This window comes from Mesoplodon densirostris, chromosome 7 (assembly GCF_025265405.1).
Source record: "Mesoplodon densirostris isolate mMesDen1 chromosome 7, mMesDen1 primary haplotype, whole genome shotgun sequence".
Taxonomy (NCBI): Eukaryota; Metazoa; Chordata; class Mammalia; order Artiodactyla; family Ziphiidae; genus Mesoplodon; species Mesoplodon densirostris.
This window is the reverse complement of record NC_082667.1, coordinates 114,345,421-114,373,040: the sequence shown is the minus strand read 5'-3', so window position 1 is coordinate 114,373,040 and position 27,620 is coordinate 114,345,421. Positions and strand designations below refer to the sequence as shown.

The following is a 27,620-nucleotide window of genomic DNA, read 5'->3' as shown; positions in this document are numbered from 1 at the left end:
GTCCATTCGTTCAACAAATGTTTACTGAACGCCAATTAGGCAGCAGGCCCTGCGCTACCTTGTATCAGCAAAGAAGGAGCAAACCAGGGAAGTAAAAAGAGAGACAGGTAACTGAACCCAGGAACTCTCTCTATTGGGAGGCAGAAAGCATCTGTAGAAGGTTAACCTGGCTTCTTTCCAGCGTTTCCTCCTTTTTAAGCCTCCAACTTCCATGAAGAGACAACAGGCTAGAAGGGGATTTGGGGAACCACCCAATGGATCCCTCACACCTGGACTCAGGAGTCACTGACAGCATCTTCAATGGACAATGCCTGCCCACTCAGAACAGGTGCAGAGAAGACCCCCCACCTGTCCCGGCGCCCCACACAAGCTCTACTGCCAGGAAAGCATCAGTCTAGCCTTCCTCCTCACACACCGACCAGCTCGCGGGCGTTACCTTTGTGTGACAATATGCTTCCTAGGAAGTTCATCGTTCTCTTCTCCTGTCTGTGGGTGTCGAACGCCCAGAAGAGGTTCACCACGTAGCCATTCACCTGCCAAGGAGCAAGAGGCATGCTACATGAACAGAACACACTCACAGAGCTCACCAGACACTAAAGGAAGATCTTCTCTGTTGGTCCTCGGGTATCTCCCTTCTTACAATGGACGGGCTAGTTCTTTGGATTCTTAAACCAGTTCCATTTGTGCTATCATTGAATACTTATACTCCCTCCTACTCCTAAAAACAAATGTGAGACCATTTATAATACAACATATAGATTCAATGACAAAAAATTTAATAAATAATAAAAGGACAAGAACCAATTTAAAAAGGCAGAAAGAAGGGAATTCCCTGGCGGTCCACTGGTTAGGACTCTGAGCTCTCACTGCCGAGGGCCCGGGTTCAATCCCTGGTCAGGGAACTAAGATCCTATAAGCTGCGTGGCACAGCCGAAAAAAAAAAAAAAAAGGCAGAAAGGATAAACATTGAAAAGGTAGATTATGGTAACTAAGGATCCATCTTAGCTCAGGTGGTCCTTGCAGTCAAGGCCAAGAGGTCAATACAAAGGGGGCTTGCTTCAATCTCTTTTGTCTAATAGGAGCAAACATATCCATGGGTCAGGAAAGACTACCTTTTCCAAATTCTGAGCTCACAAAAGGATTTGATGTAAAGGTCTTTAAAAATATTGGCCAAGGCACCAAATTAAAATGTTTTCAAGAGCAAAGACTATAGAGACAAGGTCTACACAAGGTCATTTCTGGCATCAGCTGTCTCTGAAGCCAAGGGCATGACACCAAACTGTAGTTCAGTCAATGGCACAGGCTGTTGCTCCAACCACAGCTTCACAGACAGGGAGGGATGTGAGGAGAGACAGACGAGAAAGAACCCCATGAAAGGTGTGTGGCAACCTGAGAAACCAAAGGAACACAGATAATTACGGTGAAGTTGGTCAAGCAGATGGACCAAGCAGAGGGGAGGAAGGTGCTAGAAGGGGAGAACATTAGGTGGTTCTAAGTGGATATGCTTCCGTGGTATTTGACTGTCTCCTAAGACTCACTCTTGGGAACCTCTGCATTAGTGCTCAGCACCAGGAAATCCAATAAAGCTGAAAATTACAGGGCATACATATTCTGTTAACACCAACTCTTTATTTGCACTGTAGCTGTGAACCATTTAATTATACGGTAAAAAAAAAAAAAGGCACCAGGCTGAGGCAGAATAATTACATGTGAAGACTCACGTTGTTCTTCGTGGGGGGAGGAACCAACCTAGGGGTGGTAGTTTAGCTTTGCTGGATCAAGTCGTTCATTTTTCTTAATCTTCCCGTCCTCTGTCGTATTGGTTCCCATGCAAAGTGAAGCCCCACCCAACCGCTGGTTTGAAATTTCCACGTTACCTTGATGTCAGTGTCCACGGACAGGGTAAAGCTTAGAGAATTTTCACCATAGCTGTCAATGTGGATGTCTGGGGCTGGGATCACTGAGAACAAAAAAGGGATTCAGAAAGAGAAACCAGGTGATGAAAAGGGAAGCAGGCAGGACTTGACAGTTTTCAACTCAAGAGACAAAGCAATCTTTCAGTTGGGGAAGAAAGGGCATTTCTTTGGCTGCTTCTCCTCTTCCCTTTTACCACTGTTGTCCTGAAGCTGAGGTTAGGTCCACAGTTACCTGGTGAACACATAACTATCTTGGCTCAGTCAGCTATCCTGGCAATTAGGTCGAACAGAAAAGTTCCATTATGTAAATGTCCCTCATTAACCCAGCTTCAGCCTGGTTCTGAAAGGTACAGGGATCACACTGAGAGCCACCTGTATTGGCACCAACAAACTCCCAGAGGGCTCAAGTCCTTTCTGAAGGTTGACGGCAAGCTAAATCTTAAGTCCTCACTTGTAAATGCGCGTGTGGCAAAATGGAAAGAATCTGGGCTCTGGAGTCTCACAAACTGGAGTTCAAATTCCTGTCGAGACACAGCACCGTCTGACCTGGGGCAAGTCACCTGTCCTCGTTAAGCCTGAAGATGCCCCCTGTACTTCTCAGAAGTGGGAAAACTCACTAAAATAACGCATGTCAAGTGCCTGGCACCCAACTACAGTTCCCTTTCTCTCCCGTTCCCACGACAGATTAAAGAACTGATGAGCCCCTGGCATTCTCAAAAAGATCAGAGCTCAAGCTGCGAGCTGAGGGGACAAGGAGAGGGCAGCAGAGAGAAAAGACCCCTCTCGGCTCAAGTGGTGAGCATCATGCTGGTCACTGTGAAGGTCTACCCACCAGAAACCTGACAGTGTGCTGCCAGGCATAATCTAAGAGGGCAGGATGCAATCAGCATCATCACAAGATAAGATTTAAATGGCCGCTTGTGTATTAGACTCTCAGCACATATGCCTCTTATACTGGCAAGGCAAGAGAGACTCAAAGGAGTGCCTAAGACTTTGTGGCAAAGAGAGGTATCAAAATCTGGAGGAGTCTCTCCAGAGGATCAGTGAAAGTGGGCTTGAGGAAAACACAGTAACCAGAAGAAGAAAGGACATTAGGAGTTTCAGGCAGCCAGCTCAGGGCAAAATAGTTCGGGTGCTGCTGTAAAGCTGACCTGGATTATAATCGTGGTGGCTGGGGACAGATCACAATCCTCTCCAGATCCCAGTTCCCTCAGCTACAAAATGAGCCTAAGAATACTCACAGGGTTGATAAGGATTAAGAGAGATCAGTTCATGTAAAACAACCCGCATGGTGCTTACTACGCAAGCAGTGCTCAAAAAATGGTGGCTTTTCTCACTGCTGTTATAATTAATCCACTGCATTCACTAAGGAAGGTGGTGATTCCGGGTGACGCCACCACTGTTTTGTACCATCTTCTTACCTTATTAGGACACGAGGTCACAGATAGATCACAACTCACACTTTCTGACTTGGCACACAGTTGCCTAACACATGCCCTAACCAACACACATATGAGGAGTTGGGGTTCATCCTCAAAATCATATTAAGGAAGTTTAAGAGAAGCAACCCCCCACTGAGATTTCCAAATGCAGGTGTGACTTATGACGAGGAAATCAAGGTACTACCTGTTTTTCTGATGACCTTCCAATGTCCCTCCTTTTCAGTATGTATGGTCAGTCTGTTCTGACTGACTTTGTAGAGGAAAATAATACCACAATCAAAAGTCTCGGGGTGTGTGAACTCGGTACACTTTTTCCAATACCCACACATTCCCTGCTCCACAGACTGGCTGGCTTCACTAAGTTTAGCTGCCCCTGTCCTGATCTCAACGACACCATATTTTACAGGTGACCAGACAGTGACTCTCCATGACCCAGAGCCTATTTCTCACAGGCTCAGATTAAAGTATAATCCCCCAAGCACGTTCCAGGCGACACTTCTGGCTTTAACACCCATCAATCCAAAGACGAAAGCCCCAAGCGCCAAAGCTACAATCAGGAAGACGAGGCTGGTCCGTCTCCCATAGAGTGCCAGAGCCTTCGTTTCACTTGCTTCAATTCACTCACTCATCCACTATTTCATCAGCTCCTACCCGACACCACCCTCGAGGCACGTGTGCAAGGCAAGGAGCCCCGCCCGGCAAGCAGGTGGTACAATGGTTCAGGGCACAGGCTCTGGGCTCAGGAGATGAGGTTCCAATCCCAGCTCTGTCACCTGACTGACTGCGTGCAAGAGACATAACCTTTCCAGTCCCTTATCTGTTCTTATAGTTGTTCTGAGGGTTCAACGAGACGAGCTGGTGTATGCAGAGCAGGTCCACGGCGAGTCGTAAGCTATGACTCCGATCAGCTCGAGCACTAGAAACTACCACCTAAGCATCGTCGGTCAGTGCCCCTGGGGCAGTAACAAGGGTCAGCATGGCACCCTCTTAAAAACACCACAAATAACCATGGACAAGATCATCTTTACCTTGGCTGGGAAGGAAGGACTACCTTCTATTTTGGATACTGTGCCTGAGAACAAGGGCAGGAAGGCCTCTGGAAATCCCTTTGTATGTTTTTATTATAACAAATGCTCAGTTCTAGAAGGAGGAATACCTTCAACAGTCGCCCCAAAAGACTTCGTGTGTAAAGCACTATGGAGACGCCCACAAAAGTGCGTGTGTCGGGGAGAGGGAGGCTGTGTGAAGTTTTCGGATCTCTGCTTCTTCATTTTCCAGTCACACTGAACGTTATTTCCAAAGGGTTATTCTATCTTCTCTAAATCTGCAGATGCTGGAATCATTTACCTTTTCCTTTTATGGTGGTAATGGATTTCGAATCGCTCCAGTTTCCTATTCCCCGACTGGTCACTGCAGCCACCTTTCAAATCAAGAGTGTGAATTAGTATGAAATAAAGGCAACATACCACACAGTAAGAATCCCGAATGAGCTAAAGTGGTGAGGCTTTGGCTATAAGGGTGGAAGAAATTATACACAGAGGGATTCAGGACAGTCAGAGGCCCCAGCAACTGAAATAAGACAGGGAAAGAGACAACGGGAGGGAACCTGGGTAAAGGGAACTGTGATAGCACTGAAATTATGAAGGAGTCTGTGTATACACTTAATGGTCTCAAAACATGTTTTGCACAAAATCTCTTTTCTACTGAAGATGTTGATAATATATTTCATAAGAACCCCACAATATCATTTTATAAATGCTACTTATCATAGCTCTGTATCTCCCTGCAGCTAAAAATAAGCAGAAAAGAGGTGGGTGCAAAAGTAATTGGAGCTGGAGCACTAGCAGAATATCTGGGTTAAAAGCAGGTAAAGCTGCATTACCATCAGTTGTTGGTTATCTAAGCAAAGTCTGATTTCAAGTTCTCTGTGGCCTTGGTTTATGAGACTGAAAGAAATGACAAGCTTCCAGAGCAACAGGTTGGGTACTGAGCACACCACGAGTAAGCATCTCACAAAGGTAGGCACGGAGTTCTCATGAAAGGCCAGCCATCTCCCCATGTTCCAAGACCACCTGGACGGCTAAAACGCGTGCGAACACTCACTCTGACGGTGTACTGAGCGTTGACCAGTAGGTTCCTTATTTCTGTCGAGTTGCTAAGAGCTCTCTGGGAGGCCCACATCTTGGAACCACTCCTGCTGTACTCCACCTGAAGTGAGGAGAAAAAAAATACTATGGACAGGTAACCAAAGGTCTGGGCATCCCGACATCTTGCAAGGAGGCAGGCAGAGAGAGGAGAAGGTGAGATGCAAGACGTTCCAGAGGATGGATGATTATTTACAAGGTGACAGCAAACCACGTCCTTGTCACACAGAACATGCTTCTGCCCTACCAGCCCCGGCAATCTCCCGCACTTACCCGCGCACAGCCCGCTGCCAGAGGGACTTACGATGTACTCCCGAATGAGGCCGTGGCTGTGGGCGGGAGGGGCCCAGCGGCCCACGATCACTCCTTCCACCTCCCTGTGGAGCGACAGCTGGAGGTTCTGAGGGGCGTCTGGCACTGGAAAAGAGGCAACTCAGGGTTAAAATCCATCTGCATACTCATCAACTGGAGGAATTTCCCTGAGCTCAAAACTTGGACGAGAAAGAATCCAAAGCTGCCAGTGGGACCTATCCCCTAGAACACCTTTCTTCTCTTCCAGAATGCAAGGCCTGCTTGTATTCATCACACATCTAATGACTGCACATATCAGACCACGGCTCAGCGAGTCTGATGCAGGCCGGGGGCTCACCAGGGGCTGCAGGACAGAATCACTTGGGCGGGCTAAGTCACCACTGGCCCTGGGCTTTGATGCTGAGATCTTAATTGTCAAGGACGGCGTCTGCTGTCCTGAACTCTCGTACAACCAGAGAACCACTGGTGTGGCTACAAAGAAATAAAACTTTCTTGTTTTTTGGCCACGCCACGCAGCGTGCAGGATCTTAGTTCCCTGACCAGAGAGCAAACCCATGATCCCTGCCGTAGCAGCCCGGGGTCTTAACCACTGGACCGCCAGGGAAGTCCCAAGACTTACTTTCTAATAGCACAGAACTTCTAAATTCAAATGAAGGGACCCCCTTCAAAGTAGGCTCCTTAAAAACTTCAGTGCTGGCATTTCTAAGACCTTTCGGGATCTCCCCTTTTGCGACTGCCTTCAGGGCCCAACTAGAAACCACATAGAAACCAGTTACAGTGCTTCCCAGTCAAACTTCATTCTGACTGCACAGCAGTTATTCATGCTGATAATCCACTGAAGATGAATATTAAGGGTTGAACTGTATCACCTCCAACCCCAAATTCAGGTGTTGAAGTCTTAACCCCCAGTACCTCAGAATGTGTATTTAGAAATAAGGTCTTAAAAAAAGTCATTAAGTTAAAATGAGGTCATTGACCCTTACCCAATATGACTGGTGTCCCTATAAGAAGAGGAAATTAGGACACAGACACACACACAGAGGGCAAACCACGTGAAGACAGCCGTCTGCAAGCCAAGGAGGCCTCAGAATGAAACCAACCCTAGACCTTGGACTCCCAGCCTCCAGAACTGGAAGAAAATAAATGCCTGTGGTTTAAGCCACCCAATCTGGGGTACTTCGTTATGGCAGCCTCGGCAAGTGAATACAATGAATGTTCATCAACAAGCCATGGCCTGCAAGCCCTTGGAGGGCAGGAACTGTGTCTTATTCATCTGATTCTCCAGTGTCTAACCTAATTCCTGAGCAGTAGTAGGGACTCAGCTACCGTCTGTGGAGAGAAGATCAACGAATGGGATATTTCAAAAATGGCTCCACTTAGAGTTCAGCTAAGCTAGCCCATGGTATTGCTGCCTCAGCATCCATTTTATTTAGACAAATAGGCTAAGAGGGCCTTAAGTTGACATTAGCCCCCAAGCAAGCCCTGGATCACAGCCCAAAGAGTCACAAGCAAATGCAAATCCCTAACGTGACTTCCCCGAGGGCCCTTGTGATAAAGTTTTCCCACCTCCCAGGACCTTCCCCCTTGTGCTCCTTAGGTAAGACTCCCAAGAAGTTTAACAAAACCCCCCTTTTTTGGTGTGAATTCGCCAAACCAGCCCTAGCCCAGGAACTCCACAGCACTCCACCCACAAATCCTAAAAAAGGCGTGTGCCTCAGGTCCCGCTGCTCTCTGCCTGCACCCTGCCTTGACCTCCTGCGTGGCCCCTTGAGGTACGCGTATACCGCCTTCAGAATCTGGGAGTAATAAACTTCTCTATTTCACTTTCCCTGGTGGGCTTCTGCTGACTCTCTGACACTCTCTCTGCTCTACTGAACAAATGTTATTCTAACAAAGTCATAACTCATAGATTCTTTTTTGTTTGTTTTGTTTAGCACTTCCTTCATTTTTTTCTTTTTTTGAATTGTAGTTAATTTACAATGTTGTTTTAGTTTCAGGTGCACCACAAAGTGATTCAGTTTATTTATATATATATATATTCTTTTTCAGATTCTTTTCCACTGTATATTGAGCATAGTTCCCTGTGCCATACAGTAGGTCCTTGTTGTTTACCTATTTTATATCTAGTAGTGTGTATCTGGTAATCCCAACCTCCTAATTTATCCCTCCCCCCAGTTTCCCTTTGGTAATTATATGTTTGTTTTCTATGTCTGTGAGTCTATTTCTTTTTTTTTTTTTTTTTTTTTTTCGGTATGCGGGCCTCTCACTGTTGTGGCCTCCCCCGTTGCGGAGCACAGGCTCCGGACGCGCAGGCTCCGGACGCGCAGGCTCAGCGGCCATGGCTCACGGGCCCAGCCGCTCCGCGGCATATGGGATCCTCCCAGACCGGGGCACGAACCCGTATCCCCTGCATCGGCAGGCGGACTCTCAACCACTTGCGCCACCAGGGAGGCCCTGTGAGTCTATTTCTGTTTTGTAAATAAGTTTGTTTGTATCACTTTTCTAGATTCCATACATAAGTGTTATCAGGTGATATTCGTCTTTCTCTTTCTGACTTACTTCACTTAGTAAGCACTTCCTTACACTCTGGCACTACCAGATGCTCCAGGTTTATCTTGTAGATCTCCTGCCCCAGGCCTGGATTTGGCCATTTCTTCAAGGAGCCCTGTGTCCTTTTATTGAAGAAGGCATTAGAAACCTAAATCTGAATGACAGGTATGCTCAAGGCTATTAAAGTTTTTCTGGGCCTTCTCAGTTGACAAAGCAGAAAAATATGCGTGTGTACCAACCTGTGCACATACACATATCTATAAATATTTTACGTGTAACCATCTACACGCATATTAAGATAAACATAGTTCATATTAACATCTCCAAATGTAAACATGGTTCTGATGGCAACTGCAAATGAAAAGTTCACAAAACCGGGGGAGCAAAGATCACGGGAATAAGCAGAGTCACCCACTGTCAACTACTGTGAAGGGGAAAGAACTAGGGGACTCTCTATGACCCAAGGGTTTTGGTAAATTTCCTTAAAATGAACCCACAATACTTCTGACAAGTCTCATACGTTAACAGTGATGATCTCCAAAGTACCAAATACTGGGAAATACCTAGAGACGGAAGGTAGAGGTAGAAAGAGAGCAATGGTGGGCAGAAAAACATTATGTATGGTGATCATTTTGTAATTACAGAAATATCAAATCACTATGTCATACACCTGCAACTAACATGGTGGTGTAGGTCAATTATACTTCAATTAAAAACAATCGTTTTAAGACATTGAAAACAAACGTATGATTGCCAAAGAGGAAAGGGGGAGAGGGATAAATTAGGAATTTGGGATTAACAGATACAGACTACAGTATATAAAATAAATAAACAACAAGGCCCTACTGCACAGCACAGGGAACCACATTCAGTATCTTGTAATAACCTATCATGGAAAAGAATCTGAAAAAGAATACATATATATATGTGTATAACTAAATCACTTTGCTGTACACCTAAAACAATGTAAATCAACTATACTTCAATCAAAAGAATTGTATTGAAAAAAAAAAAGTGACATAATAAGAACAACTCAGCCAGGACCATAAAACTTAGCCACATAGGAAGCACAAGTACTTTTATTCCCACGCTCCTGAGCATCCTGGGAAACTCTTAAAAATAAGCTGTAGCACTTACATCCTTCTGGAGTTCTCAGGGTCACAAAGTCATTGGTGCTGTGCACCTTGCTCAGACACTGGACCTGGACTTTGACCTGATACGTGGTGTCTGGCTTCAAGACTTTCAATATTGTGTTCGTTTTATTGCTGTGGGTTTCCAGAGTCTTCCATATGCTCTCTCCAACCACCCTGGCCAAGAGAACAAAGATAGCATCACATCAAAGCAGCATGGGGTGGCTGAGATGTCTGAATCCGTCAAAAAGAGCTGCTCTGTGCACACACTGAGTTTATGGAACATCCAGTGGGAACAGAAACATCATTTTCTCCCACGGCAAAGATGGGACCCACCTGTAGTAGACGTTATACACACAAGAAGCAGAGGGCATTTTCTTGGGCCGCATCCAGGTCAAAGTTACATCCCCAGAGAAGTCAGCTGTCCACTGAAGATTCTGTATTTTGTATACATTTAATTCCTCTAGAGAGAGCAAGGGGAAAAAAGAGAAATTGATATCTTATAAATCTTGGATTTCAAAGGACCCAAGAGGTTCCTTGGTTTCAGGCAGACCTACTGTGATGTGGTCAGGCCACCACCATTATCTTAACACACTCCAGAAAAAAAAGAGTTCAGACCTTCCTATATAACCTTTCCCAAGGTCTCCTAAATTTCCAAGCATGGTCTTTCTCCTTGCATTTCACCTCCTTGTCTGCACTGATTTAAGCCTGATTCTCAACAGAGAATGCTACAAATCCAAAGACAATGTCATGGCAGGATCCGTTACAGCTACAGACTGAAATGTTTGTGTCCCCCAGAATCCATATGCTGAAAACCACATCCCCCATGTGATGGTATTAGGGGGTGGGGCCCTTGGGAGATGATTAGGTCATAAGGATGGAGTCCTTGAAAATGAGATTAGTGTCCTTGTAAAAGGGGCCCGAGAGAGCTCCCTCACACCTTCCACCGTGGGAGGACACAGAAAAGACAGGCTGTCTATGGACCAGGAAGTGGGCCCTCACCAGACCACCGAATCTGCTGGTGCTTCAATCTCGGACTTTCTAGCCTCCAGAACTGTGAGAAATGAGTTTCTGTTGCTTCTAAGCCACTCAGTCTGTGGTACTGTTATAGCAGCCCCCAAATGATTGCTAAATGTATTCCAGACAGAAGGATGGAGTTCACCCCACCACAAAGCCTGACGCTCTGTGGGAACAACGATGCCTCAACACAGGGATGTCCCTCCAAAGCCAATCTAATATACTCCAATATAAAATAAAAATTAAAAAAAACTCCTATGAAAGATCAAGTTAAATTGCTTTATTTGCATAATAGAATGCACTACTGTAATTAAGCAAATCATAATTCTAAGACACTACTTAATTTTTCATAATTAGATACTATAATTTCATAGTATCTTTTGATTAAAATTATCATTATTTAAACTCAAAAAAACCCCATTCTAAGATGTAACTATTATATATAGGATGAATAAACAACAAGGTCCTACTGTATAGCACAGGGAACTAGATTCAATATCTTGTGATAAAGCATAATGGAAAAGAATATTTAAAAAATAAATAAATAAAAGGATCCAAGTACCAATACAAGGACTAAAGCAAAAGAAAACAGAACAAAAAACCAAAAAAACCAAAAACAACCAATCTAAGACCAACATTTCCCTGAGAGCGGCGAGGTGAGCTGGAGGCTGCATCAGAGGCGGGACTGGGCCTCGCCTCACCTGCAGCTCCAACAGTGAGCAAGAATCTTTGCATTTTCAGACTGAGGAAGAGCTCAAGAGGGTTCAAGCTCAGGGCCTACTCAGCAGGGCCGAGGGTGAGCCCGGGGTCCTGGGGGGCCACACTCACCGCTGCAGGCGCGCTCGTCGCTCTCGTCCGAGCAGTCCAGGAAGCCGTCACAGCGCTCGGAGAGCACGATGCAGGCCTCGCCGTCCTCGCACCGGAACTCCTGGCCTGTGCAGGCCAGGGTGCTGCGCGTGGCTGCAACACACGAGGGGCCACGGTCACCAAAGGTTTATCGTGTTCGGGAAAAGGGAACTCATCAGCTTCAGCTTCAAAAGACCCTCGGGATGGGGGTGGCGGGGACCCCACACTGGCCTGCTAATCCCTCTTCCTTTGACATTGACCAGGGGAATGTGCCTTCAGGAAGGGCCAGAGCTTTGGCATCAAACAAATCAGGGTTTACATCCTGCTCTGTATGAGCCTGAGCTAACTGTTTAATTCAGGCGCACCTCGTTTTATTGTGCTCAGCTTTATCATACTTTGCAGATAATTGCGTTTTTTAACACATTGAGGGTTTGTGGCAGAGCAAATGCCATTTTTCTAACTGCATTTGCTCACGTCATGTCTCTGTGTCACATTTTGGTAATTCTCACACTATTCCAAACTCTTTCATTATTATTGTATTTATTATGTTGCTCTGTGATGAGTGATCTTTGATGTTACAAAAGGGTGGCAAAAAGATTACACCTCACTGAAGGCGCAGGTGATGGTTAGCATTTTTTAGCAATAAACTATTTTAAAATTAAGGCACGTACGTTATTTTTTAAACATATGCTATTGCACACTTAACAGACTACAATATAGTGTAAACATAGCTTTCATATGCACCAGGAAACCAAAAAATTCGTGTGACTCGCTTTATTGCAGTGGTCTGGAACGGAACCCGCAAAACCTCCGAGGTCTGCCCGTAGTGCCCAAGTTCAGTTCCCCAGTATAAAACTGGGGTGAGGGCTTCCCTGGTGGCGCAGTGGTTGAGAGTCCGCCTGCCGATGCAGGGAACACGGGTTCGTGCCGCGGTCCGGGAAGACCCCACATGCCACGGAGCAGCTGGGACCGTAAGCCATGGCCGCTGAGCCCGCACGCCCGGAGCCTGTGCTCCGCAATGGGAGAGGCCACAACAGTGAGAGACCCGGGTACCGCAAAGAAAAAAGAAAAAAAAAAAAAAAACCTGGGGTGACAACTCCATCCCTACTGTGTCTACAAGACCCAGTGAGATCAAGCACCTGGAACACGCCTGAGAGCAGGCATCCACGAGGTGCTGCTCTTCCTCTGCGGTACTTATTCCTAATCATCTGCTCCTGTTGCTAGTCTGCAGTCCAGAATGACCCTCTGATTTCTGGTTTGAGTGAGACTAATAGTAATGAGATGAATCACAATAGTAAGAGGCATGTCTATTGTATGTAGTCTTTTTAATTGTTTAGCTTTTCAAAGTATTTCCGCAGACAATGAAATAACGCAAATAAAGAGCACTGATGAGTTAAGAGTTATGCAACTCGTTGGCTAGAAACCATAATCTGATATTCTCTCCAGTTTGGAAAGTAGATTTAAACTGCATGAGAGGCTCTAAAAAGGAAGCGATGACAATGTAACTGCAAATGATCCTAAAAAGAAGAAAGATGAGAATGGCTACAGAAACCGCATCTGCCACCCCAGGTAGGTCTGCACCAGGTCCTGGTTCAGATACCTTGGGCCTTCATTATAGAGACTCACAACTGCCTGCTCAGCCCTGGACAGGGAGAGTTATATCAGAACCCGACCCCACCAGTAAAGAGGTTCTAAAGTCACTCTTGCTCCTCCACATCAAAGATGTCCATATTCAAATCCCTGGAACATGTTAAAGTCACCTTATAAGGCGAAAGGGACTCTGCAGATGTGATTGAGCTAAAGACCTTGACATAGGACTTAAGCCTGGGTTACCCGGGCAGGTCCATCCAATCACACAGGCCCTTAAAAGCAGAGACCCTGGGCCTTCCCTGGTGGCGCAGTGGTTGAGAATCTGCCTGCCAGTGCGGGGGACACAGGTTCAAACCCTGGTCTGGGAGGATCCCACGTGCCACGGAGCAACTAGGCCCATGAGTCACAACTACTGAGCCTGCGCGTCTGGAGCCTGTGCCCCACAACAAGAGAGGCCGCGATAGTGAGAGGCCCGAGCACCGCGATGAAGAGGGGCCCCCACTCGCCGCAACTAGAGAAAGCCCTCGCACAGAAACGAAGACCCAACACAGCCAAAAATAAATAAATTAATTAATAATTTTTTAAAAAAAGCAGAAACCCTTTCCCAGCTGTGGTCAAAGAGGAAGATGTGAAGACCAAAGAAGGATCAGAGAGACAGAATGTTGCTGGCTTTGAAAATGGAGGCAGGAGGCCTCTAGAAGCTGAGAAAAGCAAGGAAACGGATTCTGCCCTGGAGCCTTCAGAGGACTCAGCCATGCCTTCATCTTGGTTTCAGCCAGTGAGACGTCTATCAGATTTCTGACCTACAGAACTGTAAGATAATAAATGTGTGTTATTTTAGGGCATTAAGTTTGTGGTAATTTATTACAGTGGCCATAGGAAACTAATACACACTTGAAACATTGTAATTTGTCCAGATCTTACATTGGGATTCTACCTCAGTTTCCTGAGTTCAAACTGTAATTTCTCCACTGGGACTCAGAATCAGACTCCCCCTAGCTTGTGCTCCCCACCCCATGGAAATATACACACAATGTTCCATACAATGACTCTATCCATACTAGAAGAAATCCAAACAGACCACTAAACCATGGTGGTTATCCGACAGTAGAGAATCTACAACAGTGGTTCTTAATAGTCTTCTGGGGAACGTCTAAAACATACAGATTCCTAGGACCTGCCCCAAAGCTACTGAGGCAGAAACACGACACTGGGCGTGTGTCGTATTTACAGACTCCACAGTGATTCATCAGAACTGGCCAGCACTGAGGACTTCTGTTCTAGAACAAGGTGATCCTGTTTTCTATCTGAAGCACTGCATCCACTTCTGAAAACCACACTTTGAGATGTAGGTAAAGAAACTGGATAATGTTCTCACAAGAGCAACCAGGATGGTCAAGAGGAACAGGTAAAGGATCCTGGGAGCTTTTACTAGAGATGAAAAGATACAGGGTTTGGAAGTGGGAGGTGGGGGCAGAATATAACAGCTGTCCTCAACTGATGAGTTTCCTTGTGAAAGAAGGATGAAGACTTCTCTGAATGTTTCTAGGATGGAGGTACAGAATTCAGTTTTTTAAAAGAATGCCCTAATATAGTAACTCTCAATGGGAGAAGGAAAATATTGAAACCACTTGTGAGGCTTTTTACAAATTATAATCCCCCATCCCCTGGAGAATCCTTGTATCATACAGTTCTGTCATTTGCTGAGCAAAAATTGGTTTGCCTGGGGGAGCTTGGATGGGGGGCTTGGTTACATATAAAACTGCATTAGAACATCTAGAAAAGGTTTGAGAACTACTAGTGAACAGTCTCAGAGGCGCAAGATGGAATTCATCCATCCATCCATCCAGTGAACATTTATGGAGGTCCTACCATGAATCAGCTGCTATTCAAGACATTAAGGATATAGTGATGTGTCAAACAGACAAAGGACCTACCCTCATAGAGTTTACCTTCTATTGAGAGAAACAGCAAATGAGTCAACAAACAAATATGTTACTTTAGATAGTGATAAGAGCTACAAAGAAACATAAAGGCAGTAACAGTAAGAGAGTGACGGGGACTTTATACAGGAGAGTCAGGGAAGGACTCCAGGCTCAGAGGGGATTGTTTTGGAAAATACCAAGATCCCCATCACAGAATTACTCTGCTTGGTAAGAATGTGGTAAAATATAATCAAAGAACAGCTGAACAGTAAAGCTGGAGGATGTCCGAGGTTTCTTTATGAAACATGTCTCAATATTTTAAAAAGGAGAACATAGTTTTTAGAAACTGGGAATAAAGCTGTCATTAATCTCCCAAAATTCTTAAACTGATTATTAAACAAATGATTAATGGGCACTTAGAACAGAATGTAGTGGCTTTCAGGGGCCAGCTTCTCTAAGAAGAGGCATGTCACGCTAATCCATTTCCTTTGCTGATAGGGTTATCCAATTAATGGATTGAGGAAGACTGTAGATAGAGTACATAGAGTATCTATTGTAGATAGAGCCTTGATTTTAAGACCCTTAACCAAGCAACATCCTTATGTATAAGGCAGATTTGAAACAGGCTAAAGAAACTTATTTAAAGAATACCCATTAATGGGGCTTCCCTGGTGGCGCAGTGGTTGAGAGTCCACCTGCCGATGCAGGGGACGCGGGTTCGTGCCCCGGTCCGGGAAGATCCCACATGCCGCAGAGCGGCTGGGCCCGTGAACCATGGCTGCTGAGCCTACGCGTCCGGAGCCTGTGCTCCGCAACAGGAGAGGCCACAAGAGTGAGAGGCCCGCGTACCGCAAAAAAAAAAAAAAAAAAAAAAAAAAAAAAAAAAAAAAGAATACCCATTAATGAATTAATCCCACCCAAGAGGAAGCTCCTATTTCATTTCTTCTTTGTTAATTATGTTTAATGTTCTTCTTACTATACTCATCTGGCTCAGACATTCCTACTATTATTTTGGTAAGTGTTGGATCAATCTGCCCTGTTATTTTAATGTCCCAAAGGCCCACTTTGTTCACTCTTTTAATAGAAGTGCAGGATTTTACACTAATCCCCATTTAATTTCTCTGTGTTATTTTGGAGTATTCCTCCCTACAAGAACTTTCAACACGGTTTGATGAAAAGATCACAATTTTGTACAAAAAAATACTGAATAAATGCCCCAGTCTGTTACTGACGAGGTGACCCTCTTGGAAGCTTAACTTTCCTGTCTCTAAAATGGAGATAATACCAGAATTATTATTATGAGAAACAAAGCAGAAGCACAAGACATCCTGCCTCTAGAAGTCTTCCCTGGGGGAGACGGCCCCGCCGATGACTCACGGCAGTTGGCCTCGTCCTGGCCGTCCTGGCAATCCTGATGGCCATCACAGCGCCTCCAGCTGGGGATACACTTCTTCGGTTGCCGGCACTCGAACTCAAATCGGTCACATCGCCCGAGCTGGGTGGGAGTGGCGGCAGCAGTGACATTTGCTAGAAGAAAAGATTTTTATAATTCACTGTTTAGTACAAGAGCGACCTACTGGGTGTGTTGGAGATCTCGGTACTTTAGGAATTACGACGGGGACCTGAACAGAAACGTGAGCTCTGGTGAAAGACGGCAGGTGGACAAGACACAGGGATCTATCTCATCTTTCTCTCTCTCAGGCCCAAACTTAGTTGAAGACTTTGAAGACAGACGTGAGTAAATCTTGCAGAAAGTAGAAAAAGAAAAGATGAAAGAAAATTTTTTTTAAGTTTTAAAAAAGTAAGCGGACTAGATCAGGAGATTCAACATATTACTGACGAGAGTTCCAGGAAGAAAAAGAAAAGAGAGAAGAAAATACTAAGGGATATTTCAAGAAAATTTTCCAAAACTAAAATACGTAAATTTACAGAATAAAAGAGGACATCAGTGTCCACCACATTAGATAGAAAGAGACCCACAGCAAAGCACATCACTGTGAAATTTCAACACTGGTACCAAAAGGAAGATTCTACAAGCTTCCAGACAGTAAAAACAGATTACATATAAAAGATTCAAATCAAAATGGCTTTGGATTTTCCAAGAGCTGCTTTCTGAAGACAGAAATTCGAATGTCTTTGAATTTCTGTCTGAAGGATATATTTATTTATTTATTTATTTATTTATTTAATTATCTATCTATCTATCTATCTATCTATCAGCCTAGAATTCCAAACCCAGCCCAATTACCAATCAGGTCTGAACACAGAAGAAAAACACTTTCAGACAAGCAAGGCCTCAAATATACCTCCCATGTACTCTTTCTCAGGAAATTCTGGAAAATGTGCTCTACCAAAATGTGGGATTAAACTAAAAACCAAGAGGAAAGACCTGGGATATAGAAAAAAGGAGCTGCAACGTGAGAGAAGTAAAGTGTGTCCTAAGGATGGAGAAGCAACCTCCCAGAAGATACCTGTGCCCCAGACAACCGGCACAAACCAGAGAAACTCAAGAGATAAACACCTTGAATGAAAGCCATCATCACCTGTCCTCGGGCACCATATCATCATATTCACCTGACGAAGCTACCAGAGGGTGTGCTCCACCAAAAAAAGGGAGTAAACCAAGAAAAAGCAAGACACAGGGTTCAGGAAAACGGGGAATCTCAATCAGGAGAAAGGCAAAGAGAATTCCAGGGAGGGCAGTGAAGCCCCAGGGTAAGGACAGGCAGCAGGCTGGGAGAACAGTCGGCCCGGATAGGAGAAGCCAATCTCCTCTTAGAAGGGATATCTCCAAGGGAAACAATGGAGCTGAGAAATCACCTGATACGGTGACCTTGTGGAAAGTTACACCAAGAGGCTGCTGGAAGGGAGGAAGCACCAGCAAAAGATACGAAATGACCGGAGCCAGCAAACAACAACAGAAAACAGTGATTAGCTCTGGGATACTGTTTGGATTCCATAGTTGGATAACTGGAGTTTCAAAGGGCCTCTCCAACCCCCAGAAGCACTCTGCTAAAACAAAGTGTATGGAGAAGAGTGGGGGAAAAAATGAGGCCAGAGGACTGGGCCAAGGCACATCATGGCGCTTACACCTGGACAGTAAGGGCACCATCAGGGGAGTCCAGGCTGGGAGAGGATATAATTACGTATTAGTATGTATGAGGCTTCTTGGAAGATAAATCGCCAAGTGGGGAGACATAAGGCAGAGAACCCAGTTCAGAGACTTATCCAGTGAAGAAATAAGATCTGAGAGCTAGATGCCAATTTAACTTTACATGGGCAACATACCTAAAAAAGAATTCAAAAAAGCTGAAGGCAGCATCTAACCAGGAATCTGCTCATTGAATTAGCCCGAATTTGCTAGAGTTGGTTAACGTCCTGCTCGGTTTCAGTAGCAATTTTGAGAGAGGGACAATCAAGTTACTACATAGAGAGATGGGTCTTGGGGGGAAAAGGGCAGAGATAGAAGGGGTTTTTTTTCACTTGTTTTAATCTGAGAAGCATTTACGGGGCACTGGCTACTTGCCTATTATTGTGGTAGGCAGAGTGGGAGATTCAGACTGAAACACGAGGTCTGGCACAATCGCTACGGAAAGGAAAGATTTATACACATGCAATGACCAGGAAGCAACATGTGGCTATTCATAGTTCAGCACCAAAAGGACAACAGGGCAGAGTTCAATGACACTGGAAAAGGGGTGGACATCAGCTAAAGAACTCAATGAAAGCTCTGTGGGGGTGGGTCTTGAGAGGGGGAATAAAACCCTACCTGCCTGAAAGAGGAGCCTCAATCTTTAGTCAACCTACCATTCACACGGGGAGCTCCCGGGCTCCAGGCAGAAATTCTGATTCTATAATTTTATAAACACCCCAAGTGATTCCATTACAGGTGGGCTTCAGGCTGTACTTTGAGAAATACTGACAACATATTGAGGTCTCCTTTAACTACGAAACCTGTGTTTCTGTCTGCCCTGACCAACAGTGGGTTTCACAGAGAGGGAAAGTAGGGGGACGAGGTTGGGTCTGATAAGGGCAAAAACCCTACTGGAGGAATCTAGGCAGAGAATAAGCAGGTGTGTCCAGGGTGGGTGAGGAGCGCAGCTTGCAGAAGTGAAAAGTAATGGCAAGCAAGGAAAGGTCAGCTCAAACAGGGCCTTGAAAATAGGACTCAGGGGTTAGGGTCTCTCTTCTGGACAAAAAGGACAAGGGGAAACCAGTGATGATTTTAAACAGGGAAGAGATGGGATGAAAACAAGTCTTAAAGGAGGAAAATCAGACTATTGACCTATAAGTTTGCTGAAAAGAATTATGTAAACCATGGCAAGCAATGATCTATTATTATTTTATTATAACTGAGTTTGAAATGGAAAACTGTTTAGGAAAGGATACAATTCTGCCTGCAGTTAAGGATGTGCCCTAGGCGGCGGTCTCACGGTTCACCAAGACCTCCAGCAATACGGTCACTCACAAACCTCCAGAGCCTCTCTGTGTTCAGCCACTAGATGGCAGTGCTTACCCTTCTGTTAATAGGATGGCCGCCAACTAGCAAGCCAGAGACTCGGGTTCTATACCCTGCCCGACCCCCGCACCCCACCGCCCCGAGAGTTTAATACACACAGACACCTCCCCTATAATTCCCATGGTAACCTCCTGTGGAGAGGAAGCAAAGGAGACCCAACCACAGCCAAGGAGGAAAGCAGGGCGGCTGGCCTTTCCCTACAGGAAGATCAGAGGGCAGTGATAGAAGATGACTTCTGAGTTCCCTGGGGTCTCCCTGCTCTGGAGGTGAGAAGGGGCCTGGCCACAGAGCAGAGTCCCAGAGGGCAGGATACTGCCCTCAGCCAGGCTGTGCCCAGGGTGTAGCCCCAGAGGTCTTCTCCTTAAAGCAGGTGCCACGGGCCAGGGCCGGGTCCAGCACTCACCAGGTGAGGGGCAGCCTTCCTCATCCGAGCCGTCTGCACAATCTCGGTACCCGTCACACACCCAGCTGTCCATCACGCAGGCCCCACTGCTGCAGCGGTAGTAATTGGGCAGACACGTAGAGGGCCCGGAAGTAGGGGAGGGAAGAATATGTGAATCTGAGGAAAACACCAAGCAAGGAAACCCAAAATGTTACAGGAAGCTTGATCTCAGACCCAAATGTGTCCCAAACCTAGTATGGATGTCCCAGATTTAGCTGCACCAGCCCAGGGAGGCCGGGGTCAGGCACAGTTCTGAACAGCGAAAAATCATTTATGATGGGGTGTCAGAACAGACTGCATTCTCTTCCCTTCTTTGGAGCGGATTCACCTTACCTATTTGATTTGATTTGGGCTAACATTCGGATGAGTTAGTTTTCACAGGGGCTCATGCAGGCTGGTGGAAGGACTCGGAATGCACAGGGTGGGTGGGAGAATTAATTCCTATGGAGGATAAACCCTGTTCTGCTTAACTTAACGCCAACCTTCCGGAGACCAGCTCCGGGACAAGAACACCAGGAAGGAAAGGGACGGGCACACCGCCCACACCAGTGCTCCCCTGGCGTGTATCACGTACACATAAATGTGTCACGGCCCTTGCATCACCCAGAGCGCTCGTTACAACGCAAACGCTGAGTCAGGAGGGAGGCCTCGGGTGGGGTCAGAGGCTGCGATTCTAACAAGGAGCTGTGGGTCTGCAGGCCACACTCGGGGTAGCCAGGCGCTAAAGTCCTCACTGTGCCCTGGAGAGCATAACCCTCGGAACAGGAGAAATCAACCGGGCGGCTTTCACAGTGGGAGGGGGAGAGAAAAGAACTCAGAGAGTTACCCCCCGCCCCCCAAAAAAATCGCTGCCTAAGCCAGGCACCACAGAGACAGAGCTGGGTTCCGTGTGAACAGGTGGGAGGACGCTGGCATGTCTCAGCGATGGGGCTGGCCCGGACCCTCACCTGCACAGTCCTTCTCATCAGACCAGTCCCCGCAGTCGTTCTCCCTGTCGCATTTCCACCTGTTGGGGATGCAGTGCCCATTCTCGCACTGGAACTGGAAGTAGCGGGAGCAGTTGGGGGCCTCCGTGGGGTTTTCTGGGGGGTGAACCGCATGGTCAGTCGTCTGCCCTGCACGCTGTGAACACAGAGCTCCAAGGACACACAGGATCCTCACCCAAGCCCCGAGGCAGCCCACACGGCCCTCCCAGAGAAGGACAAGGCAGCTTCCTGGACCCATCGGGAGACAAGAGCACATCCACAGACAAAAGCCCACCTTCCTGGATTCCATCTCACATTCTCTGACCTATGCCTCTTGCTAACGATACCCGAGTTTTAATTTTGACACTTCACCAAAGGAATGACCTAACTACTGATGATAACGTGACGGTGACAGGGATTTCCATTACGTTGTGGCCTCTGTAACCTTTCCAGGGGAGGGGGAAGCACATGCCAAAATATTTATCCTAACTCCTCTATCATATTCCTTATATATAACATGAACTTCCTAACTGGGGAAAGAAAAGAAAACGGAGTAAATACTCCCTCACCCCTGCTAGGGGGTAGGTTCTCACTTTAAGACTCAATTCCTTACAGGCAGATTCAAGAACTGGCAGGAACTGTGGCTGAGGAAGGAGATGGCAAAGCCGGTGCCGGAGTGGCCCGAGCACCCCCTCCTTAACTTCAGGCGCCTTCAACCCGGAGATGAGGGAAGCGAGGAGGCAGATCTCAGGTCTCCTTACCACAGCTGGCTTCATCAGAGTCATCCCCGCAGTCATCCATCCCGTCGCACTTCCAGATCAAACTGATGCACACTCCATTCTGACACTGGAAACTGAACTCGTCACACACCTTGTGGAACTCGGGGCCTGGGGCTAGGGAAGGAACGAACACCCGAAAAATCCAGATTGCTTCTACACCGAAGAGCTCAACGTAGCACTGCTGTTTGGAAACGGGAGGAAAGAACAAATGTCCTCCAGCAAGAGACTGCACGGCTGAAGGATCTCTCGAAAGTGAGTCAGTTGAAAGCCTGGCCCCAGCAACTCAGAAGGCAACTGTATTTGGATAAGGTCTCGAAAGGGGTAATTAAGTTAAAGTGAGGTCATGAGGGTGGAGCCCTAATCTAACAGGACTGGTGCCCTTATCAGAAGAGTGAATGAGGACACAGACAGGCACAGCAGGAAGACCATGTGATGCAGACACAGGGAGAGGACGGTAGTCCACAAGCCAAGGAGAGGGGCCTCAGAGGAAGCCAACTCTGCCGCCATCTTAACCCTGGATGTACAGCCTCCAGAACTGTGAGAGGTTACCGTTCTGTGGTTGAAGGCCCCCAGTCTGTAGTCCTCTGTTTTGGCATCCCAAGCCGACTGAAGCAAGTACCTACTATTGAGTTGGCCAAAAAGTTCATTGGGGTTCGTCCGTGACATCATGGAAAACCCTGAACGAACTTTTTGGCCAGCCCAATGTAATACGCGCAGGGCAGTGTTGAGGACAGGGCTGCAGCAGAGAACGAGACAGAGACCTGCTCTCAGGCACACACACTCCAGCTGAGGGAGGCAGCCCACAAAATAAGCGTACAGCGTGCGAAGTGGAAGTGAGTGCGGTGAAGACGCTGCAGCAAGGCAAGGGGGCCACTCAGTGATGGGGGCGCAAGAAAGCCTGTGGGTGAAGTTGACATGTGGGCCAAGGGCTCGGTCACCCTCTGTCCTCCCGTTTATCTGTACAACTAACAAGCACGTTTCCGAAGCAACAAAGGTGAGCTTTCTCAGAAAAGGCAAGACTGGACCCTCAATCGAGACCTTGTAAACTAGATGGAGGCACATCCCCAGGCAGCCCAGCACCCCTTAGTCTCTCCAGTGCCCACGGGTGACCCCCCTTCCCCCGCCCCACTCACAGCATCCCGCAAACACCGCATCTTCGTCCGAGCCATCGCGGCACTGGATGATGCCGTCACACACCATGGACTGGAACAGGCACTGCTGGCGGTTCTTACACACGAAGTCCATGAAGCGAGTACAGAGGGGCTCTGGAAGGGTCCAGCAAGGGAAAGAGGCCGTGAGCCCCCGGGGCTGGAGGCCTCGTGGGCCCTGGGAGGATGCACCCTGGCCAGCCATGCATTCGGGAGACAGGAGTGACAGGCACAGTCACCGAGCGCTTGCTTTGAGCAAACCCTGAGCTTTAGTACATGGTTAAACTCCCAGGACAATACGATGAGAGGTTTTACTCTCCTGTTTTCCAAATGAAGCACAGGGGATGGCAGTGTTAAGTATTTTGCCAAGAGCACACAGTGGGTGAGGGTGGAGCCGAACCTGAATCCCAGAGCTGCCTGACATCAAAGCCCATGACCTTAACCACTATCAGTCAAATTCTGACTCTCCAATACGGGGCTTGGCAAACCGTTGCTATGAAAGCATGGAGTCCTAACCACTGGACCGCAAGGGAATTCCCCCACCCCCAACTTATATTATGTTGAAGCCCTAATCCCCAGTGTGACTGTATTTGGAGATAGGACTTTACAGAAGTAATCCAGGTTAAGGGAGATAAATCAATTGATAAATTGATCAAAAGGATCAATAGAAGTGGTGTCCATATAAGAGGCAACAGAAATGCAGGCACAGAGGAGGCCACGTGAAGACACGGCGAGAAGGCGGCCTTCAGACCTGAACTGCCACGCTGGCTCATCCCTGGGTCTCCAGCCTGCTCTTCCCCAGGATGGGCACCACTGACTCCAGACAACCTTTCCGGGTCCAAAAAAACTGGGCATAAAAAGGATCCTGGGCCTAAAACTGTTACCCGAGTGATAGTCAGCAACTAGGAAAACCAATGAAGTAGGAGAAATAAGTGTCCAATTCCAAACCATTGGTCCATTCACAGGACATACTGCAGTTGAACAAAGATGATCATGGACCATGACCTAAGTCCACAGTCACCCACCACGGCTCCCTCCCTTGCTCTCCTTCCCCCAAACCGCACCTCCCCAACTCCATCCCTCTGAGTCCTGGTCGAGAACTTGGGGTCACTGCATTTACAAGCTAATTGCAGGCAGGTACTGAGGAAATGAAAGCATTTAGTCCAATGTGTGCCCTTCACCCACAGCCATAAGGCACCCCCCAGGCAGGGTGAGGACTCACCACAGTGCTGTTCGTCTGAGCCATCCGAGCAGTCGTGCAGACCATCACAGTGTTTGCTGGACGGGATGCAGGTGCCATTCGGGCAGCGGAATCCGTTGCACTTCTTCTCTGGAATGTGATTCAAGAAGCAGCAGAATAAGGAAACAGGCAGGCACTCACATCATTGTTTGGCCGGGGGGCTGGGGAGGTGATGGGTATAAATTTGTGCCACCCTACGGAGAGCTATCACTATTACAGACGTATACATACGGTGACCCAGCAATGGCACTTAAGAAAAGTAATCTACCTACACGAGTGAAAAATAACGGAGACACAAGGTTATTCATTGCAGCACTGTTTGTAATAGATACGTATCCGTCAACAGGGGACTGTGTAATGACTGTACACAGGAACACTAGCCTGTTACAAAGAGACTGAAGAAGCACTACGTAAAAACAAGTCCTAGGTATACAGTTATATGGAAAACCAAGGTACGTGGCATACTACATGTGTAAAACAGGACAAGAACACGTAGTATATTTAAATTTGCATATATGCACAAAAATCTTCTGAAAGGATACACAACAAAGGGAGGGAACTGAGCAGATTTTTCTTACCTACTCAAAAAAAAATTTTTTTTTATGAAAAATAAAAGAAAAGCTTCAAGTGGATGGAAAAAAGTAGGACACTCTTAAATCACTCACTGTCTTAATTCTTTGGGAATTGTAAACCGAAGCCCTTTTGGAGAAAGTTTGTCCCAGAAATGTTAAGAATCTTAGGTTTCGTACTTAGCATAGAATTCTTAGCACTAGGTCACCCCTTCTCCTGAACAGAGAGCTATCGCCAGACACGTGGCTTAAAAATCACTTCCAGCAGGCCAGTTGCAAACCTAACTCTTGGTGGAATGGTCCCAGGAGGATCAGGGATAAGGCAAGAAAATAAATGTGTTTTAATCCTGTAAAAAAGTCATCATTCTGGGCTTCCCTGGTGGCGCAGTGGTTGAGAGTCTGCCTGCCAATGCAGGGGACACGGGTTCGTGCCCTGGTCCGGGAAGATCCCACATGCCACAGAGCGCCTGGGCCCGTGAGCCATGGCCGCTGGGCCTGCGCGTCCGGAGCCTGTGCTCCGCAACGGGAGAGGCCACAGCAGTGAGAGGCCCGCGTACCGCAAAAAAAAAAAAAAAAAAAAAAAAAAAAGTCATCATTCTTAGGAGACTGTTCAAAGGACATCGAAGAGAAACAGTAGAGGAGTACCTGAGTTGGGGAAATAGTTAATGCCACTCAGCATACAAAGGTTTTTCAAAAGTAAAAATTTTAAATTTTACAAGACAAATGCCCACTCACTAAATTAGTGAAAACAACTCAAAAGATTAAATCAAGGGAGGCTTGGGGAAACATACGATATATTACTGATGGAAAGCCTTTCAGTAGAGTCACTTGGAAATAAAATCTGGAAACGCTTCATGAGAACCATGGAAATCAATCAGAACCTTTGACCCAGCACTTCCACATTGAGGGACATACCCCAGGAAGTACCTCAAAGGAAAACGAAGCCTTCATTTCCAAGGACACGAACAGTTTTACTATGCATGACAGTATGAAACTGAAATTATTCAACCAGGGAGGGACTAAGTAAAACTACGTTATAGCAATACAAAGAGGAAAGGCATCTGCCGTGAAAATGCTAACCACAGAAAAATACAGACGTATGGAAACATCTTTGTTTAATATTGTGCCATGAAAGGAGCAGAATATAGAATAGCATGCAGACAATGACTACAACCCCATGAAAATTAGGGACGTATGGTATGACATAATAGAAAAGATGTATATTGGTCTCTGCCCCTGGTTACTGGCATCAAGCTCCTAAAACCCTTATCATTTCCTGAGTGACGGGAATGTCTTTTGTTCTAATGAGGTGACTGGCGGGGGGGCGGGAGGGCTGGTCATCAGAAAAGCCATGTGACGATTAGAGGCTTGGAGCTTTCCAGCCCATCCCCACTCCAGGAAGAGGAGAGATCTGGAGACTGAGTTCACAATGGATCAGGCCTAAGTGATGAAGCCCCACCCCCAAATACCAAAAGTAGGCAGTTCAGACCGCTTCCAGGCTGTTGAACACGTGGAGGTACTTGGAGGGTGGTGGGGCTTGGAGAGGGAATGGAAGGCCCATGGCCTTCCCCATACCTTGCCCTGGGCTCTGGGCTCTCTTCTATCTGGCTGTTCACCTCTCTCCTTTATCATAACCTTTTACAATAAACTGAAAAATGTTGTTTCGCTGAGTGCTCTGAGCCATTCTAGCAAATTATCAAACCCAAAGAAGAGGTTGTAGGAACCCAGATTTATAGCTGGTTGATCAGAAGAACATGTGACAACATAGGACTTGTGACTGGCATCTGAAGTGGGGGCTGTGTGATGTGACACTGTCTTGAGGACAGTGTCAGGATTGAGTTAAATTGTAGGACATGCTGGTGTCGGGGAATTGCTTGATATGGAAAACACACATTTGGTGGCCAAGAAGTGTCAGAAGTATTGCGTGAGCAGAGTATTGAGACTATAAGGACAAAACAGGGAGTCTTTCCCACAGACACACGGCAAGAGGATAAGGAGAGAGAGCTTTAAAACTATTTGGTGTGAAGGGGAAAGGTTGGGGGGAGGGATAAATTAGGAGGTTGAGATTAACATGTACACACTACTATACATAAAATAGATAATCAACAAGGACCTACTGTATAGCACAGGGAACTCTATTCAATACACTGTAATACTCTATATGGGAAAAGAATCGAAAAAGAATAGATACACGTGTATGTGTAACTGAATCACTTTGCTGTACACCTGAAACTAACACAACATTGTAAATCAGCTATACTCCAATATAAAACAAAAATTTTTTTTAATTTGGTGTGAAAAAGCATTTTATGTATTGTGTTTGTATGGCAGCTATTTTGTGGTTAATTTCAAATGATTATCTCAGAATCCTTTCTTAAATAGATCATATTGAAAAAGTTCTGCCTTAACGAGTGGTAAGCCATTTCCCCAAGAGGCCATAACAGAGACCTCTTAGCCATAAAATATACAATTTATATAGTAACTGTTGGCTAATTTCTTTGACTGCATTTAGTGCTCCAGGTGGGTTAGTGGGTTTCTATTTCTTTTCTTCAAAGTTGTTATGGACAAGCAGTGAGGCAACCTGCTTGCCCAAGAATTAAGACTACATAACCCAGGCCTACACATTGCACGGCAGTGCCACACAGAAACTGCAGGCTCACTAGTGGTCAGAGTGGGCACCCGGGCACAGTGGGACACTATTCAATTTCCTGGCCTGTCTGTTGTCTATTTTCCTGAACAGCAGACATGGGAAATGCTCTGGGTGGGGGCCAAAGCATTCGCATTTACCACAGTTGACTGGATCTTCATCAGAACCGTCTTGGCAATCCATGTCACCGTCACACGCCCACCGCTGGGGGATGCAGTGCCCGTTGTGACACTGGAAGTTGGAGGCCTCACAGGTGTGATAGATGGCTGCCAGAGAAAGAGAAGAGAGAAATGGTCAAGATGTCCCTCACCTCCGTGCTCCCATCACCACCAGGGGCCAAGTGGAGAGAAGGCTTGTACTAGATCACAGGTATGACCTGGGGCTGCCCTTAAGGTGGAATGCAGCCTCCTGAATGGGCAACAGCTTGAGGCTCTGAGTT

At 46.5% G+C, this 27,620-nt stretch overlaps 1 protein-coding gene across 1 annotated transcript in view; it reads right to left on the bottom strand.

The window, feature by feature from the left end:
- The window catches only part of SORL1 (sortilin related receptor 1), a 159,341-nt gene that overhangs the window by 16,100 nt on the left and 115,621 nt on the right, over nucleotides 1-27,620 (bottom strand). The window contains exons 26-40 of the mRNA XM_060104032.1: nucleotides 27,322-27,447; nucleotides 23,948-24,055; nucleotides 22,711-22,842; nucleotides 21,560-21,691; nucleotides 20,781-20,915; nucleotides 19,795-19,950; nucleotides 16,250-16,399; nucleotides 11,340-11,471; nucleotides 9,831-9,957; nucleotides 9,502-9,671; nucleotides 5,807-5,919; nucleotides 5,462-5,566; nucleotides 4,706-4,778; nucleotides 1,878-1,960; nucleotides 437-533 (exon numbers count right to left, since the gene is read on the bottom strand). Coding sequence (XP_059960015.1) covers nucleotides 437-533; nucleotides 1,878-1,960; nucleotides 4,706-4,778; nucleotides 5,462-5,566; nucleotides 5,807-5,919; nucleotides 9,502-9,671; nucleotides 9,831-9,957; nucleotides 11,340-11,471; nucleotides 16,250-16,399; nucleotides 19,795-19,950; nucleotides 20,781-20,915; nucleotides 21,560-21,691; nucleotides 22,711-22,842; nucleotides 23,948-24,055; nucleotides 27,322-27,447 — 1,839 coding nt within the window. The remainder of the gene's footprint in view (nucleotides 1-436; nucleotides 534-1,877; nucleotides 1,961-4,705; nucleotides 4,779-5,461; nucleotides 5,567-5,806; nucleotides 5,920-9,501; nucleotides 9,672-9,830; nucleotides 9,958-11,339; nucleotides 11,472-16,249; nucleotides 16,400-19,794; nucleotides 19,951-20,780; nucleotides 20,916-21,559; nucleotides 21,692-22,710; nucleotides 22,843-23,947; nucleotides 24,056-27,321; nucleotides 27,448-27,620) is intronic.